Source organism: Penaeus chinensis, chromosome 11 (assembly GCF_019202785.1).
Source record: "Penaeus chinensis breed Huanghai No. 1 chromosome 11, ASM1920278v2, whole genome shotgun sequence".
NCBI lineage: Eukaryota > Metazoa > Arthropoda > Malacostraca > Decapoda > Penaeidae > Penaeus > Penaeus chinensis.
Window position 1 is genome coordinate 40,870,764 of NC_061829.1, and position 17,500 is coordinate 40,888,263.

The 17,500-nt window shown below is 46.4% G+C and overlaps 1 protein-coding gene across 1 annotated transcript in view; it reads left to right on the top strand.

Moving 5' to 3' along the window:
* LOC125030345 (unconventional myosin-XV-like) overlaps positions 1 to 17,500 on the top strand; it is a 59,939-nt gene that overhangs the window by 32,951 nt on the left and 9,488 nt on the right. The window contains 2 exon segments of the mRNA XM_047620335.1: positions 15,167 to 15,284; positions 17,448 to 17,500. The exon segment at positions 17,448 to 17,500 is cut by the window's right edge and continues 57 nt beyond it. Coding sequence (XP_047476291.1) covers positions 15,167 to 15,284; positions 17,448 to 17,500 — 171 coding nt within the window.

Consider the following 17,500-nt stretch of genomic DNA (forward strand, 5'->3'; position numbering starts at 1 on the left):
ACTTCCCTTTTCCCTTCTCTTTCCGCTGGTTATGTTGCTGTCATTTTTTCTTTTGCTCGTGTTTGTGTGTAATTTCTAATTGGTGTGTAGGTTTTCCATCTATTCATCTCTCTCTCTCTCTCTTTCTCTCTCTCTCTCTCTCTCTCTCTCTCTCTCTCTCTCTCTCTCTCTCTCTCTCTCTCTCTCTCTCTCTCTCTCTCTCTCTCTCTCTCTCTCTCTCTCTCTCTCTCTCTCTCTCTCTCTGTCTCTCTCTCTCTCTCTCTCGCTCTCTCTCGCTCTCTCTCTCTCTCTCTCTCTCTCTCTCTCTCTCTCTCTCTCTCTCTCTCTCTCTCTCTCTCTCTCTCTCTCTTCCTCCCTCCCTCCCTCCCTCCCTCCCTCCCTCCCTCCCTCCCTCTCTCCCCCTCCTTCTCCCTCTCCCTCTCCCTCTCCCCCTCCCCCTCCCTCGTTCTCTTCCTTCGTTTTTTCCACTTCTCTTCATCTTCGTCTTCATTACGGGACATCCATTTATCAATATTTAATTTATCCTATTTATTTATTTTATTTATTATTATTACATATTATTATTATTATAATTTTGCTTTATACCTCCCCCCCCTCTCTTGGTTATAAAATTGAGATATCCACTTTCTCCCTCCCCCTCCCCCTTCTTCCCCTCCCTCCCCCCTCTCTCTCTCTCGCAAGGCCTCGCTACCCAATTAAGGATTAGAGATTAGTCGGCCGAATTAATCCAGTTAGACGCAGCGTTGATCACACTGACAATCCCTAATCTTTTTTTTCATGATTTTTTTTTTTTTTTTGATCCTGGATTATCCTGGTTAGATTAGCTTGGCCAAGAAGCGCGTTTTATTAACCTCGCGTTTCCTGTGATAGGATTTGGGTTCATTTTTATCCTCCTTGTGTGTGTTAATATACTTTGGGGTAGGAGTATATCCACTCGTATCTCGGGATTTCTGTGGTCTATGATCCATTTGTTATCCGGGGTATTTAAGTATGTTACTTAATCCAGGAAGGGATATATATATATACATATATATACATATACATATACATATACATATATACCGGGATTGAGCCAGTCCCTGTCCGTCTAAACCCAAATCCATGATTTTCTTTCTTTCTTTCTTTCTTTTAAAGATTATTTCGGCCGCAAATTTGAATAATTCTTGATATCTTTGGAAAGTGAGGAATGCAGTTTCTTCACGCTTTTCTGAGATGGATACCGCAGGGCTAACCTTCAAATAGGAATTTCTCTAAATAGTACAGCAGGTGTGTGTGTGTGTGTGTGTGCGTGTGCGCGCGTGTGTGTGTGTGTGTGTGTGTGTGTCTGTGTGTGTGTGTGCGTGTGTGTGTGTGTCTGTGTGTGTGTGTGTGTCTGTGTGTGCGCGTTGCTGTGTGTTTCTGCGTCTGTGTTTATCCACGTGTGTGCGTGCGTGCGTGCGTGTACGTGTTCGTGTGTTTGTCCGTGCGTTGCGTCACACGTGGTTGGGTTAGTTGTTTTTTATCTGTCTGAGGAAAAGGGTTGCTGGAATTAGGGTGGGCGTGGGGGGGGGGGGGGTTCTCCAATTCGTTTTCTACGTGTCGATTTTCTCTTTTATTATTGTTATTATTATTATCGCTGTTTGGTTGTTGCATTTATTATTATAATTATTATTGTTATTGTTATTATTATGATGATTGTTATTGTTATTTTTCGTGTGTTTATTACAGTGATTGTTCTTGTTGCTGTTTTAGTTTTATTGCTGAGTCGTCGCAGTAGAAAATTTCTGATCGTTCATATTCCCGGCGATTTAATAAATTGAAAATGACTTCTTGTCAGCTTAAAAGTAATTTGATTTGTCATTCGTTTGTGGTCACTGAAAGTAGATTTTTTTTTTTTTTTTTTTTTCAAGATATGATTGCAGTTGACTGTAAATAGTTTGATATAGCATAATTACTTCTTTTTTTTTTATCGGGAAAACGTGGGCGAGCCAAGGTTAACTTCCCCGTGGGAGTGAAAGCGCCGTTTCTTATTCGGACAACTCGCCTTCTCAGCGGCCTTGTTGTGCGAATTGTAGGGGACGTCTCGCGGCTTCGGACTCTTGTGGTTTCGGGGGTTCGGCGGGCAAGTTCACTTTCGGAGGCTGGAAATGATGGTGATAATAATGATAATAATAAAGATAATAATAATAATAATAATGATAATAATAATGATAATAATAATAATAATAATAATAATAATGATAATAATAATGATAATAATAATAATAACAGTAATGATAGAAAATAGTAATAATAATAGAAAATAATTATAAAATATAATAATAGAAAATAATGATAAAATAAGATAATAGAAAAATAATAATGGAAAATAATGGTAAGAGCAAAATAGAGCATATACACATATGCGTACATACAGGCAGACATAACGGCATACATGTGAATATACAGTCATAAAGGAAGATTGAATGATAGACAAATATCCGTACATACAGGCAGACACTCGTACATGCAGATAGACATAAAGGAAGATAAACAGACAGGCATAGACAGACAACGAATTCGAGAGTATTTTCTCGCTCCGCACATGAACGGAGTCACGTTTCTGTCGACTTTCATTTTCGACTTGGCTTCAGCATTGGACATTTTTAGAGACGCCTATCACTTGCAATTTCAGTGGACGTTGAGCACGTAATTGACAAGCTGAGTGTGCAATAAAATACATGTATTTTTTAGCTAAAGTCATTGCTCGAACTCCCTCCGAAATGAAGCTGAAAGGAAAGAATAAAAACGTTTTAAACAAAATGGCGGGAAATAATCGAGTGAATCAAATGAGAAATTTTCTTTTTTTCTTTTCTCACGATAATAGATCATGAAATCGGTACTTGCCTAATGGATTCATATTTCTCGTCGGTTTTGTTTTTCTTCTTTTTTTTTTTCTTTTTAATAAAACACTTTTTTCTTTTTCTTTTTTTTTTCTTAAAAAGAAAATAAATAAGAAAAAGTCCAGGTTCTCGCACGCAAGATGGCGACGTGATTATTCAGTGGAAACAAGAGACGATCGCGTTTTTTTCCTTTCCTTTGTTATTTTTACTTTTTATTTTTTCCTTCTTTTTACTTTTTTTTTTTTTTTTAATACAATTTCAAGGATGAGAGTTACAGCGAAGGGTTAAAAGGTTACAGGTTTGAAGACGCAACAAAACTGGTTCTCGATTGACGCTGGGCCAAAAAAAACGGACCTTCACGCACAGAGAGGAAACAAGAGTAAAAAGAAGTCTCCAACAAGGGAAAAAAAATAAAAAAGAGAAAAACGAATAATAGGAAAAAAATATATTAAAATCGCAGGGAACGAGAGAGCGGTAACGTTCTCACATTGACTCCCCCCTCCCCCCCCCTCGGACTCCCTCCCTTACCCCCCCACCCCTCCTTCCCTCCCTCCCTCCCTCCCTCCCATCTCCTCCCTCCACTCGCTCTACCCCCACCCCTCCCCCCTACACTCCAGCCTCCACCCCTCTTCCCTATCCTCCCCCCTCCCTCCACCCTCCACTCCTCTCCACCCCCACCCCCCCCTCCTCTCCACCCCCCCCTCCTGCACCCTTAGACCGTTCTGGAAATGAATAAAAAAAATATATATGTTTCACGGTTCGCATATTCCTGTGGAAAATGAGTAATGTAATGACTCTCGGTAATGAGTCTACGGCAGGGGGTCTCGCCGTGATAGTCTGTGATTCGTGGTCGCTGTGGTGAGGGAGATGGGAAGAGAGAGGGAGAGAGAGAGAGAGAGAGAGGGAGAGAGGGGGAGAGTGAAAGAGAGAGAGGGGGGGGGGTAAGATAGGAGGAGAGAGAAAGGAAGGTAGGAAGAGAGAAAGAGGAAGATAGAGAAAGAGAGAGAGAGAGAGAGAGAGAGAGAGAGAGAGAGAGAGAGAGAGGGGGGGGGGAAAGTCAGGAAGTGAAAGGGAGACAAGGAGAGAGAAAAGAAAGATCAGAAGAAAGAAAGGAAGACAGAAAGAGAGAGAGAGAGAGAGAGAGAGAGAGAGAGAGAGAGAGAGAGAGAGAGAGAGAGAGAACGGAAAACCGAAAGATAAAAAGGGAAGACGAAGACATTGATATCGTGCTGACGCGGAGGACGTTTCTGGCCGGTTAATGCAACGAGTCACACGCTTTTCTCCCTTTTTTATTTTTTATTTTTTTATTTTTTTCCTCAAAGTCCGTGAGTCATTCGTTGTAGACTGGGTGACTGGAGCTGAACTTAGAGGTTATTGTTGACTGAAGAGGTTATTGGGCTTGAGTTGTGTGTTCGATCTGGTTCGCAAATGAACCGTGCGAGGAGTTCGTCTTCATTCGGCGTTTTGTTGTCTCTCTCTCTCTCGCTCTTTCTCTTCTCTCTCTCTCTCTTCTCTCGCTTTTTCTCTTCTCTCTCTCTCTCTCTCTTCTCTCCTCTCGCTTTTTCTCTTCTCTCTCTCTCTTCTCTCGCTTTTTCTCTTCTCTCTCTCTCTTCTCTCGCTTTTTCTCTTCTCTCTCTTTTCTCGCTTTTTCTCATCTCTCGCTCTCTCTTCTCTCTCTCTTCTCTTTCTCTCTTTCTCTCTTTCTCTATCATTTGTTCTCCTCCTCCTCCTCCATCCCATTTTCTCTCCCTCCGCCCATCTCCGTATGCCACCCGCCCGCGCCCTATATGCCAAGAGGTGATAATTACACTCGTGGGCGTGCAGTTCTCTCCGGAAGGGCGTCTTAAAGTTTTATGGAGTTTTGGAAGCCTAATTGGGTTGGGGTGTTTCTCTCTGTTAGTCTGTTTGTTTGTGTCTCTTCCTTTTTCTTTATGTTTTTGTTTTCTTTATCTTTCTTTTGTTGTTTTTTTCGATCTTTCTCTTGTTTTTCTTTTTCTCTTTTTTTTTCTTTCTCTCTATCTATCTATCTATCTATCTACCTATCTATCTATATATATTTATCTAGTTCTCTATTTCTCTCTCTCGCCCTTCCCCCTCTCCTTCGACTTTCGTCCGAGTCACACTTTTTTTTTTTTTCTTTTCTTTTTTCTTTTCTCTTTGCTTTCTGTCGTGATTTTCTTTCTCATGACATCCCCCCCCCCCCCCCCGTTTTTTCACACCAGCCCGTCTTCCTACGAAAAAATATGAAGTGATATTTTATTCTGAGATATTCCTCAATTGCTAACTGACGTGGCGCGAAATTTTCAAATTTCCCGCGAAAATTACTGCCCAACCGTTCTTAGTCGTTTTTTCATCTTTTATTTATGTGTATTCGTTTTTTTTTTATGTGGCTATTTGTTTTGTTTTTATACATATTCGTTAATTTTTCGTTTTCTTTCTCTCTCTTCTTTTTTTTTTTTTTTTTTTTAGAGAGAGAGAGAGAGAGAGAGAGAGAGAGAGAGAGAGAGAGAGACTGAAAAGTTGATCTGTGGATTCACTCGGATTAATGTTACACGAACGCGCACTCGGCTGCCTTTTTTTTTTTTTTTTTTTTTTTTTTTTTCTCTCTTCTTCTTCTTCTTGAGTAAACGCGAGGAGGTTAGACTTCTTGCGCTTATTTTACCCGAGAGAATTATGAAAATCGTTACCTGTCTTCGTAATTAGGATCCCACGATTATGTACAATGTTTTTTATGTATTTATTTTATTATTTTTTTTTTCCGTTGGGTGTAATGACAAGAAGACACGTAATTTCCGCAAGGACGTTTTAGAAGAGTTTGTTTACATCGGAGGACGATGTCTGGGTCGTTTTTCTATGATTTTTTATTGACTCTCTTTCTCTTTTTTTATCCTCTTGTGCTTTTATGTCTCTTTCTCTTTCTTTTTTTTTATTTATTAAAGTCTGTGGACTTTTTTTTTTTTTTTTTTTTTTTACGTTGTTTGCTTTCCAAATTGCTGCTCGAGAAAGCGCAAAATGATGGCTGGATGGGCAAGGACCCGCCATGAGAAAAAAGTCTACGGGCTTGGTACGCCGGGTTTTAAGCCGCTTTCGGAGATCGCAGTTATTTCTTGGGGTTTTGGAGAGCGAGGGGGGGAGGGGAGGGAGGGAGGGAGGAAGGAAGAAAAGGAATGAGAGAGGGAGGGAGGAGGGAAGGAAGAGAGAGGGAGGGAGGAGGGAAGGAAGAGAGAGGGAGGGAGGAGGGAAGGAAGAGAGAGAGGGAGGGAGGGAGATGGAAGGAATAAGGAAGAAAGGGAGGGAGAGGGAGGGAAAGGGAGAGACACCGATGGAGGGAGAGAGGGAGAGTGAGGGAGGAAGAAAGAAAAGAGAGAAAGAAGAGTGAAAGAGAAAGTGAAAGAGGAGAAAAGAAAGACAGAACAGAAGCTCGCCCACCTTAATTAAAGCGCCCACTTAGAGGCGGGTCGCGAGACACCTCATCCGTGACAAGCCAAAGGGGGGCGGGGGGGGGGGGGTGAGAGAGGAAGGGGAGGGGGTGGAAGGTGCCTCAGCCCCCCCCCCCCGCCCCCCTCATCACCCCCCCCCCCCATGACACCGAAAGGCTTTTTGTAATCGGGCCATTGACGCCGGAGTACCTCACGCCCCTCGAAGGCTCTCTCTTGTATCCGGCCAAAACGACCTGTTTGTTGTGACGAAGTTGGCGCTTCGGTGTACCTCCCACTCCCCCTACCCCTCTCCCTCTTCCCCCTCCCCTTTTGCCCTCCCTGCACCCCCCCCCCCCCCCCAGTCGCGTGGAACCTTCCGGAAAAGTGGTCCGTGTGGTAGTGTGTGTGTGACCTCTGTCGTATGTCTGTTAGTCTGTTTGTGCGTGTGTTGCCACTTGATTAAGTCGCCACAAGCAGGAATCCGATTTTCCCCCCTCATCTACGCTTTCTGCTGTTTGTTTGTTTGTTTGTTTGTCGTTTTCTACGTTGCGTGTGCATGATCTGTGCAGCCACGTCGTAAAACTCACTCGCCCTGTCCCTTTAATTTCCTCTTTCCTTTTTATGTCTGTTGTCCTCTCCTCTCTCCTTAGGATTTTCTTTCTCTTCCTCTTCGTCTCCATCTTCCTCTTCGTCTTCTCCTAATTCTTCTTCTTCTTCTTCTTCTTCTTCTTCGTCTTCATCTTCGTTTCTTTTTTTTCTTTTTCCTTTTTTATCCCTCTAGAAATCGCCCGGTGACTCTCGCGCCATCACCAGTCACCCATGCAATCACGGGGCGGTAATGCATGCAATTCGGGAGGCGATGGGAAGGGGGAGGAGGAAGGGGGAAGGGGGAAGGGGGAGGGGGAGGGGGAAGGGGGAAGGGGGAGGGTGAAGGGGGAAGGTGGAAGGGGAGGGGGAGGGGAGGGGGGCGAAGAGTATCCTGCAATGGCATCGACCCGGGGTTTTTTTTTTTTTTTTCCCTGCGCTTCGAAGGATGGGAAGGAGCGATATTTTTTATAGTTTATTATTATTATTGTTGTTGTTGCTGTTTCTATATACGATGGGCGTTTAGGTGTTTTGTATCGTTTGTCTCTTCCTCGCTCCCATCGGTCCATTCCATTCTTCAGTTCATCCCCTTGCTCCTCTTCCTCCTCCTTCCTCCTCCTTCTCCTTCCTCCTCCTCCTTCATCCTCCTCCTCCTCCTTCCTCTTTCTCCTTCATCCTCCTCCTCCTCCTTCCTCCTCCTCCTTCATCCTCCTCCTCCTCCTCCTCCTTCTCCTTCCTCCTCTTCATCCTCCTCCTTCTCCTCTTCCCTACCCTCATCCTCCTTTTCCTCCCCCTCCTCCTCCTCCTCCTCCTCCTCCTCCTCCTCCTCCTCTTCTCCACCTTCTCCTCTTTCCCTCTCTTCTTCTTTCCCACTCTTTACACAGTAACAATAAAAAAATACAATGACGCAACAGGACATAATAAGCAGCTCTGTAACGCACTTAGGTGACCTCTGTGTGTGAGTGAGTGAGTGAGTGAGTGGGTGAGTGAGTGAGTGAGTGAGTGAGTGAGTGAGTGAGTGAGTGAGTGAGTAAGAGAGAGAGAGAGAGAGAGAGAGAGAGAGAGAGAGAGAGAGAGAGAGAGAGAGAGAGAGAGAGAGAGAGAGAGAGAAAGAGAGAGAGAAAGAGAGAGAGAAAGAGAGAGAGAGAGAGATATAAAGTCAGTGAGTGAGTGAGTGAGTATGTTTGTGTTTGTGTGCGTGTGTATAACCTTGCGCTGTCATGTTTCCTGTGTCATATGCCGTCACACCTCGCTCTGTCCTGCATCGGTAGACCGTAACGATGCGTTGTGTACGTATTTGGTTGTGTGCGTGCGTTCGTGTGTACGTAAATAAGTGCGTGTGTATCGTATTCGTCATCTCTCGCCCCCCCCCCCTCCTCTCCCCCCCCCTCCTACCCTTAGTGTATATGTCTTCCAAACCTATTAAGTGTGTGTAGGGGGGGGGGGGGTTATCAGCTGTTTTTTCTTATCATTATTAGTCTTCTTTTATGCCGTCTATTTTGTTTTCTTTTCTTTTCTCTTATCATTTTTTATTCTTTTTCTTCTTTTTTTTCATTTATTTGATCTTTTTATGTTTTCTTAATTCGTTTTGTTTTTGTCTTTTAATTCGCTTTTTCTTTTCTTTTCTTTCTTTTCTTCTTAGTCTTCTTTATGCACGAATTCCTCCCTCCCATTCTTCGCCTCCTGATTTCGTGACGGAGAAGGAAGGAGGAGGAGGAAGAAAAGCGGAGTAGTTTGACGTAAGGGCGGGTGGGGAGGGGGAGGAAGAAGAAAGGAGGAGGGGAGGGGTAGAAGGAAGAATGGAGGAGGAAGAAAGGAGGGGAGGGAAGGGAAGGGAGAATAGAGAGGGGGGGGGGAAGGGAAGGAAGGAGGAAGAATGGAAGAGGAGGAAGAGGAGAGGGAAGGTGAGAGTGGAGGAGGAAGGGAAGGGAGAAGAGAGAATGGAGAAGAGGGGAGGGGGGGAAAGGGAGGGAGCAGGGAGGGGAGGGGGAGAAGGGAGAATAGAGAAGGGGGGGGAGGAGAGGAGGGGGAGTGAAGCGAGGAGAGTTCGTCTGGACTGGTCTTGGCGACATTGACCTGGCGGGGACGACGGAGGGGGGGGGGGGAGGGAGAGGGGGACGAGTGAAGGGAGAAAGGAGGGAGATAAGGGAAGAGAAGATAGATAGATGGAGAGGAAAGGGAGGAGAATGGGGAAGGAATGGAGAGAGAGAGAGAGAGAGAGAGAGAGAGAGAGAGAGAGAGAGAGAGAGAGAGAGAGAATAAGGAAGGTGTACTTAGAATGGGAAAAGGAGGGAGGGAGGGCGTGAGCGCAAGGCGACACACTTAAGAGTAATATTAGGGCAAAGGTTGAACGGATGGGAGGATCTCGTGGATGGAAATGGAAACGAAAAGAAAAGGATGAAAAAGAAAATTATTTTCTTCCTCCTTAAATTTATTCTCTTTACCTTCTTTCTTTTCTTCCTTTCCTTCCTTCTTTCCTTCCTTCCTTCCTTCCTTCCTTCCTTCCTTCCTTCTCTTCCACTTTCCTTCCTTCCTTCCCCTCTTCCCTCCTTTCTTTCTTCTTTCCTTCTTTCCTTCCTTCTCTTCCCCTTCCTTTTCATTCTTTCTCTTCCACTTCCCCATCCTCCCTTCCTTCCTTTTCATTCTTCCCCTTTCCCATTCTTCCTTCCTTCTCTTCCCCTTCTTCTTCCTTTCTTCCTTCCCTCCCTTCTTCAAGTCTACCCCCTGTTTTGATCTTTCCCATTCTTCCTTCCGCCTCTTCTTCTTCCCCTTCTTGCTTCCTTCCTTCTCCCAAGTTACCCCTGCTAATTTGATCTTCCCACTTTCTCTTTCCCCCCCGTTTTCTGTTTGCGCGTTCGTCCGCCCGAAGCCGAAGTCGGGGTCATTTTCGAGTGAAAGCAAAAGCAAACTCGTATCTATCTCGCATGACCAAGCAGGCCGTCCGGTCGCTCAGTCGACTCCTGGGCTGTGCTGGAGAGTCTATTGAATGCTTTCACGATCCTGTTGTTATTCTTTCGTGAAGGACGTAACTGCTGGGCTGTGGGATGGTCGGAATTCGTGCGCTGCTTTGTGTTGATTCGTGTGTCCGTTGTTGTTGTTGTTGTTTTATTCTTCCTGTTCCTCCTCTTCCTTCTTTGCCTTCCTCTCTTCCTGTGCCTACCACTCGGCCTCTTTTTTCTCTCTCTTTTCTTTTCCGTCTCTGTCTTATTCTCCCTCTTTTCCCTTTTTCTCTCCTTCCCTCTCCCCTTCTCCCTCCTCCCTCTCCCTCTTCCCTCTCTTCCCCTCTTCCCCCTCTTCCCCTCTTCCCCCCTCTCCCCCTCTCCCCCCTTACCCCCTCTCCCCCCTTCTCCCTCCCTCTCCCCTCTCCCCTTCTCCCTCTTCCCTCTCTCCCCCTCTTCCCTCTCTCCCCCTCTTCCCCCTCTCCCCCCTCTCCCCCTCTCCCCTCCCCCTCTTTTCCCTCTCCCCCTCTCCCCTCCCCCTCTTTTCCCTCTCCTTCCTCGTTCCAAGTTCCCTGGGGCTGGCCACTCTAAACCTTCCCTCACGTTCCGAGAGATTTGCTTTTGAATCCCGTGTGGTAATTGGCTCAAGGCGCTGATAACCACGGCCTTGTTTCTGTCCGGGAGTTGTGTCTATTTTTATCGGTTTATTTTTTTCCCCTGTTATTCTTCTATTCTATTCCTTCGATTTTTTTTTTTTTTTTTTTTTTTCGGTCTGTTTCTCTTCGCTGATCTTCGTTTTGCTTCTGTTGGTGTTTTTGTTTCTTCTTCTTTCTTCCTCTTTCCATTCCCTCCTTACTTTGATTTCTTTCTCCTCCTCCTCCTCCTCCTCCTCCTTCCTCCTCATCCGTGTTTACCTCCTCTTCCTCTTCTGTTTTTACCTCCTCCTCTTCCTCTTCTGTTTTTACCTCCTCCTCTTCCTCTTCTGTTTTTACCTCCTCCTCTTCCTCTTCTGTTTTTACCTCCTATTCTTCCTCTGCTGTTTTTACCTCCTCCTTCTCCTCCTCCTTCTCCTTCTCCTTCTCCTTCTCCTCCCTTACCCCCATCCTTGCTTTGTCCCCTCCTTCCATACCCTCCCCTCCTCCCTCTCCCTCATTCCTTCCTCCCTCCCTTCTTCCTCCCTCCTCCTTCCTCCTTTCCCTCCCTCCCCCACTTCCCACCTTCTCTCCCTCCTCCCTCCCTCCCTCAGTCCCTCCCCCCCTCTCTCCTCCTCCTTCCCTCCCTCCCTCCTTCTCTCCTCCCACCTTCCCTTCCTCCTTCCCTTCCTCCCTCCCTTCCTCCCTCCCACCTTCCCTCCCTCCCTCCCACCTTCCCTCCCACCTTCCCTCCCTCCCTCCTTCCCTCCCTCCTCCTCCTCCCTCCCTCCCTCCCTCCCTCCCTCCCTTCCTCCTTATTAAACCGCATCACTCTCCAGCGAAAGGGCAAATCATTGCAGCTTTTGCAACCATCCTTCTTTGTTGCAAAGGTCGGAGGTGGTGATGGCTTGATCGAGATGAATGATCATCCTTGACATTAAGGCTTCGATGGCGAGTGTCATAGGGGATTGGAGAAGGGGGGGAGGGGGGGGTATACGGATTCGCGTTTTTTTTTTTGTTTTGTTTTTCTGGCCCTTTCTTTTTCTTTTTTTTTTCTTTTTTCCTTTCTTTTTTTCTTTCTTTTTTTTCTATTTATTTTTTTCTTTCCTCTTCTTTCATTTCTTTGATTTATTGTTTTTCTTTCTTTTCGTCCCTTATTCTGTTTTCATTTCTTTATTTATTTTTTGTTTCTCTTCCTTTATTTTTTTCTTTTCTTTTGCTTCCACTCTTCATTATTATCGTCATTATTTTATCTTTTTTTTTCCTCGTTATTAATTCGTTCCCTTACTTTCTATCTATATTTCTTTTCCTTTTTATCATTGTCTTCCTCTTTTTCTTTCGTTTAAGGACGTGTAAAGAAAAGACTTTTTTTTCTTTTTTTTTCTTTTTTTTTTGGGGGGGGGGGGTTAAACCTATTCGTTATTTGTGAAATTACTGTATTTTTGTTTTTTTTTCTTATTCTTGTTCTTATTCTCCCCCCCCCCTATTCCACCCTCCTCTTCAAGGGCATGACTCAGCATTTATTTTTTATATTTCTTTCTACTTTTCTGTTTTTTTCTTTTTTTTTGTTGTTTTGTTTTTGTTTTTGTCATTTCTTTTTTTTTTTTTCTTCTTTTTCATTTCTTTTCTGTTGATACTATTTTTGTTTTCCTGTGATGCCCCAGACAGAGTGATAGATAGTCGCGAATTTCCCTAAATATTGAAACGCTACAACTGATCATTCCACTGACGGCTTGATTGTTATTTTATCACAGTTTGATTTTTTAAGACGATGGCGATCGAGAAATTATATATTCCGGTTACTTCGAAATTTCGTAAATATCACGGAAGATAAAAAAAAAAAAAAAAAAAAAAAAAAAAAAATTATATAAACAGCTGGAAGCGACAGAGCGGGGGGAGGGGAGAGGGGGGGTGAGGGGGGGATGCGTAAATGTTAATAACGTCCTCCTTTTACATTCTTGGAGAATAATAGGCTACGCTGAATGCACAACGTTCATATATAATTTTCTTTCTTTCTCTTTCTCTCTCTCTCTTTTCTCTTTCTCGCTCTCGCTCTCTTTTTCTCTTTCTCGCTCTCGCTTTCTTTTTCTCTTTCTCGCTCTCGCTCTCTTTTTCTCTTTCTCGCTCTCGCTCTCTTTTTCTCTTTCTCGCTCTCTATTTCTCTCTCTTTCTCTCCCCCCCTCCCCCTCTCCCCTCTCCCCCTCTCCCCTCTCTCTCTCTTTCTCTCTTTCTCTCTTTCTCTCTCTCTCTCTCTCTCTCTCTCTCTCTCTCTCTCTCTCTCTCCTCTCTCTCTCTCTTCTTTCTCTCTCTTTCTCTCTCTTTTTCTCTCTTTCTCTCTCTTTCTCTCTCCCCCTCCCCCTCTCCCCTCTCTCTCTCTCCCCTCCCCCTCTCCCCCTCTCTCTCTCTCTCTCTCTCTCTCTCTCTCTCTCTCTCTCTCTCTCCTCTCTCTCTCTCTCTCTCTCTCTCTCTCTCTTACTCTCTTTCTCTCTTCTCTCTCTCTCTCTCTCTCTCTCTCTCTCTCTCTCTCTCTCTCTCTCCCTCCCTCTCTCTCCCTCTCTCTCCCTCCCTCTCCCCCCCTCCCTCCCTCCCCCTCCCTCCCTCCCCTCTCCTCTCTCCCCTCTCTCTCTCTCTCCCTCCCTCCCTCCCTCCCTCCCTCCCTCCCTCCCTCCCTCCCTCTCTCTCTCTTCACGCATTTTGAGTTTACGCATCGAAGTGGAAGGTGGGCGGAGGGGGGAGGGAGGAGGGAGGAGGGAGGAGGGGAAGGATCTTTGACCGCACAAAACCTGCTTAACTTGTGGTCGCATTACCTTGTCCTGCGGTCACGTTCCGGGTCTCTTAAAGCGGCCGCAGGATGCAAGGGAGCCTGAAGAAGGCGTCTGTCGAGATCCTGGAGGAGGGGATGTCATGGCGGCCGGGTAGTTGGGGGCCAGATGTCGCTTGTTCTTAATGGGAAGGGGGGGGGGGGAGGGGTTGAGTCCACTGGGGTCTGTTTTTCTTGTTACGTGTACGGATTGTTACGATCTCGGTGTCCTGCTGGAGAGAAATGCATTTGTTCGGGTTTTTTTGTTTTAGTGTTAAAGGTTTCTGTGATTGGAACTTTGAGGAAGCGTCAAGGAAGTGTCAGGAGGCGTGACATGTGGCGGCGCGCCCGTGGCATTCGGAGCAGCGAGCGTCCGCCGCGCCTTCCTTAAGCGGCCGCCACGAGGCAGCGTAGACCGCGCCGCGCCCGCCCGCGATCAGGATGCACCCGGACCCGGACTACTCGGACCTCGAGCACGACTCCCTGGACATCGCCCGGGACTCGCTGGAGCCATGCTACGCCTTCCCGAAGGACGACCTCCTGTACGACAGCCTGCAGCCGGTGCCGACGGGGCGCGGCCTCTTCGGCAGCCTCGATGACGGCTTCCCGCTCGGCGGCAAGATCCGCTTCAACCCGCTGTCGTTCCACATGCCCGGCATCGGCGACGACGACCAGGACTACGAGGAGATGCTCCACGACCACGGGGCCTTCGACGCCGCCCTGGGGGAGGCCGAGGGCGAGGCCGAGGGCGAGCAGAAGTACTCGTGCCGCAGCGAGTACATCGTGGCCGGGGGCGAGTTCCAGACGCCGTCGCCGCCGCCCGCGCCGCCGCCGCCGCTGGTGGACGTGCCGATGCTGCGGAGGGCGCTGAGGGCGTCGCGGGACGACCTCCGCGATGAGCGCCCTGCCACGCCGATCCTCAGCCTCCACAGGCACGGCGGGGGGAAGGAGCAGGAGGGCGAGGAGGTCAAGGACGAGCTCGCCGACAGCGACTTCGACAGCTTCGAGAGGAAGAGGTCGGTGACGGAGTCCGCCTCGACGGACAGCTTCTACGACACGCCGGAGGGCGACGTGTACGACCCGTCCCTCCCCTACATCCCGCCCGCCCTCCAGCTGGCGCCGAAGACGGCCCTCAAGTCCGGCTTCAGAACCAGCCGCCTGAGCGTGAACTTCGAGGACGACATCTACGACCCGTCGCTGCCGCCCATCCCGCTGGTGGACGACCCGCCCGCCCCCGCCCTCAAGTCTGCGCTCAAGGGCAGCGTGAGCTCCCGCCGCAGCACCGGCAGCGACCTGAGCGAGATCACCAGCGTCTCGCCCGGCCTCGACGACTGGCACGAGACCCTGGGCGCCACCTCGAGGATGGGCTGGGCCATCATCCTCTACCACGCCGTCAGAACAACTTCAAGCCGCGCGCCTTCGCTCACCTGGCCTTCCAGGTACTCGGGCGCGGGAGATCGGAGGAGGACCTCGATTTCTCGTCACGTGCTTATTATGCCACTTAATTATTTTTCATTATCTTAGTTACTTCGTTTTGTTTGTTAGTTTATTGTCTCTTAAGATTTTTGTTTGTTTGTTTATTTTTATTTGTTGATTTACTAATATTCTTTCTTCCAGACATCAACGCTTCTCACCCTATGTCACGTTGCACATTGTTCATTTACAACCACAAGTATCATTAGATTCCTACACAATACCTTTACCAAGAAACCCCAACAAATCATATATTTACGTACATACGAACAACAACAAAACAATAATAATAGCCACAGCAACAAAAACAACAGAAACAACAATAAAAACAATAGCAACCGCAACAGAAAGACCAGCAACACAAACAACAAAAAAGTAACAATAGTCTAAAAATAAAAGCAATGACCTGGGAAAAAACCAAAATCCTAACGCCTCTCTCTCTCTCTTCCTTTGGCAGGGAAGCCGCGAGTTCGTGCGCGCCATCGCCGACTACATGACGACGGGCTCGACGCTCCTCAACTTCAAGAAGGGAGACATCATCAGAATCATCATCACGGACCAGTACGGCGACAATGGTGCGTTGAGTTTGGGTTGGTTTGGTTGGTTTAGGTTTGGTGGTTTGGTTGGTTTAGGTTTGGTGGTTTGGTTTGTTTTGGGTTTGTGTGATTTTTTTTTTTTTTTTTTTTTTTGGGGGGGGGGGTTGGTTGGTTGGTATGGTTGAGTTGAGTTTTTGTTTTCTGTCTCTCTCTTCTCTCTTTTCTCTTTCTTCTCTATTCTCTCTTCTCTATTCTCTCTTTTCTCTCTCTTCTCTTTTCTCTCTTCTCTATTCTCTCTTCTCTATTCTCTCTTTTCTCTCTCTTCTCTTTGCTCTCTTCTCTATTCTCTCTTCTCTATTCTCTCTTCTCTATTCTCTCTTCTCTATTCTCTCTTCTCTCTCTCTCTTCTCTCTCTCTCTTTCTCACTCTCTCACTCTCTCTCCCTCCCTCCCCTCCCTTCCCCTCCCCTCCCCTCCCCTCCCCTCCCCTCCCTCCCTCCCTCCCCTCCTTTCCCCTCCCCTCCCCTCCCCTCCTTTCCCCCCTCCTCACCCCCTTCTCCCCCCATTCCCTCCTTCCTCCTCATTCCCCTTTCCCTCATTCTCACTTCCCTCTCCCTCTCCCCCCTTATTCCTCCTTTTCGTTCTGCCCCCCCCCCCCCCCCGCCTTTCCCTTTCTCTTTCCCATACTTCCCCTCCTCCTTTTCTCAATTCCCTCTCCTCCCTTCCCCATTCTTCTCCCTTTCCCCTTCATTCTCCCTTTCCCCTTAGGTTTCCCAGCCTCTCCCTACCCATTCAGACAAGTCCGCCATCGATTCGCTCACGGACGAAACGGACCGAATGGCCGGCGTCCGTAACGTCCACGGTCTCGCGTTTCTCTCACCCGATTACGCCTTTCACTCGTGCTCGCCGACTCGTGTTGTTGTTGTTGTTGTTGTTTACCTCGTGGCCAGTCTTGTTTTATTTGCCTGTGTGTGTGTGTGTGTGTGTGTGTGTGTGTGTGTGTGTGTGTGTGTGTGTGTGTGTGTGTGTGTGTTTCATCCTTCGTATTTCTGTTGTTGTTGTTATCTACTTGATCTCTCTTACTCTCATTCACCGGTGTTTGTAAATAATCTCACTTGTTTATGTTGTTGTCGTTATTATCTACTTGGTCTCTCTTTCTGTCATTCACCGATCTGTTTATATAAGTACTCCCTTCAAAACTTTTCTACGTCCGTTTTCTATATTTTCGTCGACGAGGTTTTGTCTTGTGAGTTTTGTATTTTTCTCATTAGTTGTTATTCCTAATGGTTGTGCTTTTATTTTCTGTGGCATATTCACTTTCAAATTCAAATTCAATAACTGTGTTCCTTGTGTTTCTGAAGCTATCTTTTCGTGGTTTTTTTTTTTTTTTTCCTTATCATTTCGGTTATTACAAAATGATTTGTTTGTTCCTCTTTCATTTGTTACAAAGTTTATTGTACTTCTTTTCGTTTTGTTTCACTTCAGACAAAGGTTTTTCTTCTATCTGTTTAAGCCTGTTATCAACCCCCCCCCCCCCCCCATTACTGACGAAGGTTGATATATTGTCTGTCTGTTCTTGTTATGTTCCACGTGAACTATAAATGTTATAGTTCACGTTTTCTCTTCTTGTTATTCGCTTTGTTTGTTGTGTTATCGAATGAATGCATGAGTGGTCAATAATAATAATAATAATAATGATAAATTAAGTAAAGGGGGCTGTTGTTCTTAAATTAATGTTATAATGTGCAAAGTTTTCTTGTTTGTTTTGGTGTTCTAAGGGCCGAATGTTCTCAAATGTTCTTGTTCTTTTGTCATTTCGGTGTTTTCAGGCTAGTGGTCGATTGTTCTTAAGCTTGTTCTAAAAAACTTCCAATGGTTTAGTTAATTAAAAAGCTGTCACGTATTGTTCTCAAGACTGTTCTACTGTTCTGAGCTTTTTCTTGTGAACTCTTGCTTCGAATTTCTTCAGATGTAAAGCTATCAGTTGTTCTCAATCTTGTTCTAGTGTCCTTGGCTTGTTCCGGTGTTCTTAGCTTGTTCTTGCATACTTTTACTCCGAAGTTCTTCAGAATTAGAGCTGCCACTTATTGTTCTTAACTTGTTCTAATGGTCTTAAGCTCTGTTCTTGTGTTCTCACCTTGTTCCACTCAGCGTTCTTATGCCCCGAAGTGCCTCAGAATTAATGTACCTTCTCTCCTCGCAGGCTGGCTCCAGGGCACGCTGGACGGGCGCTCGGGGCTGTTCCCGATGGAGTAC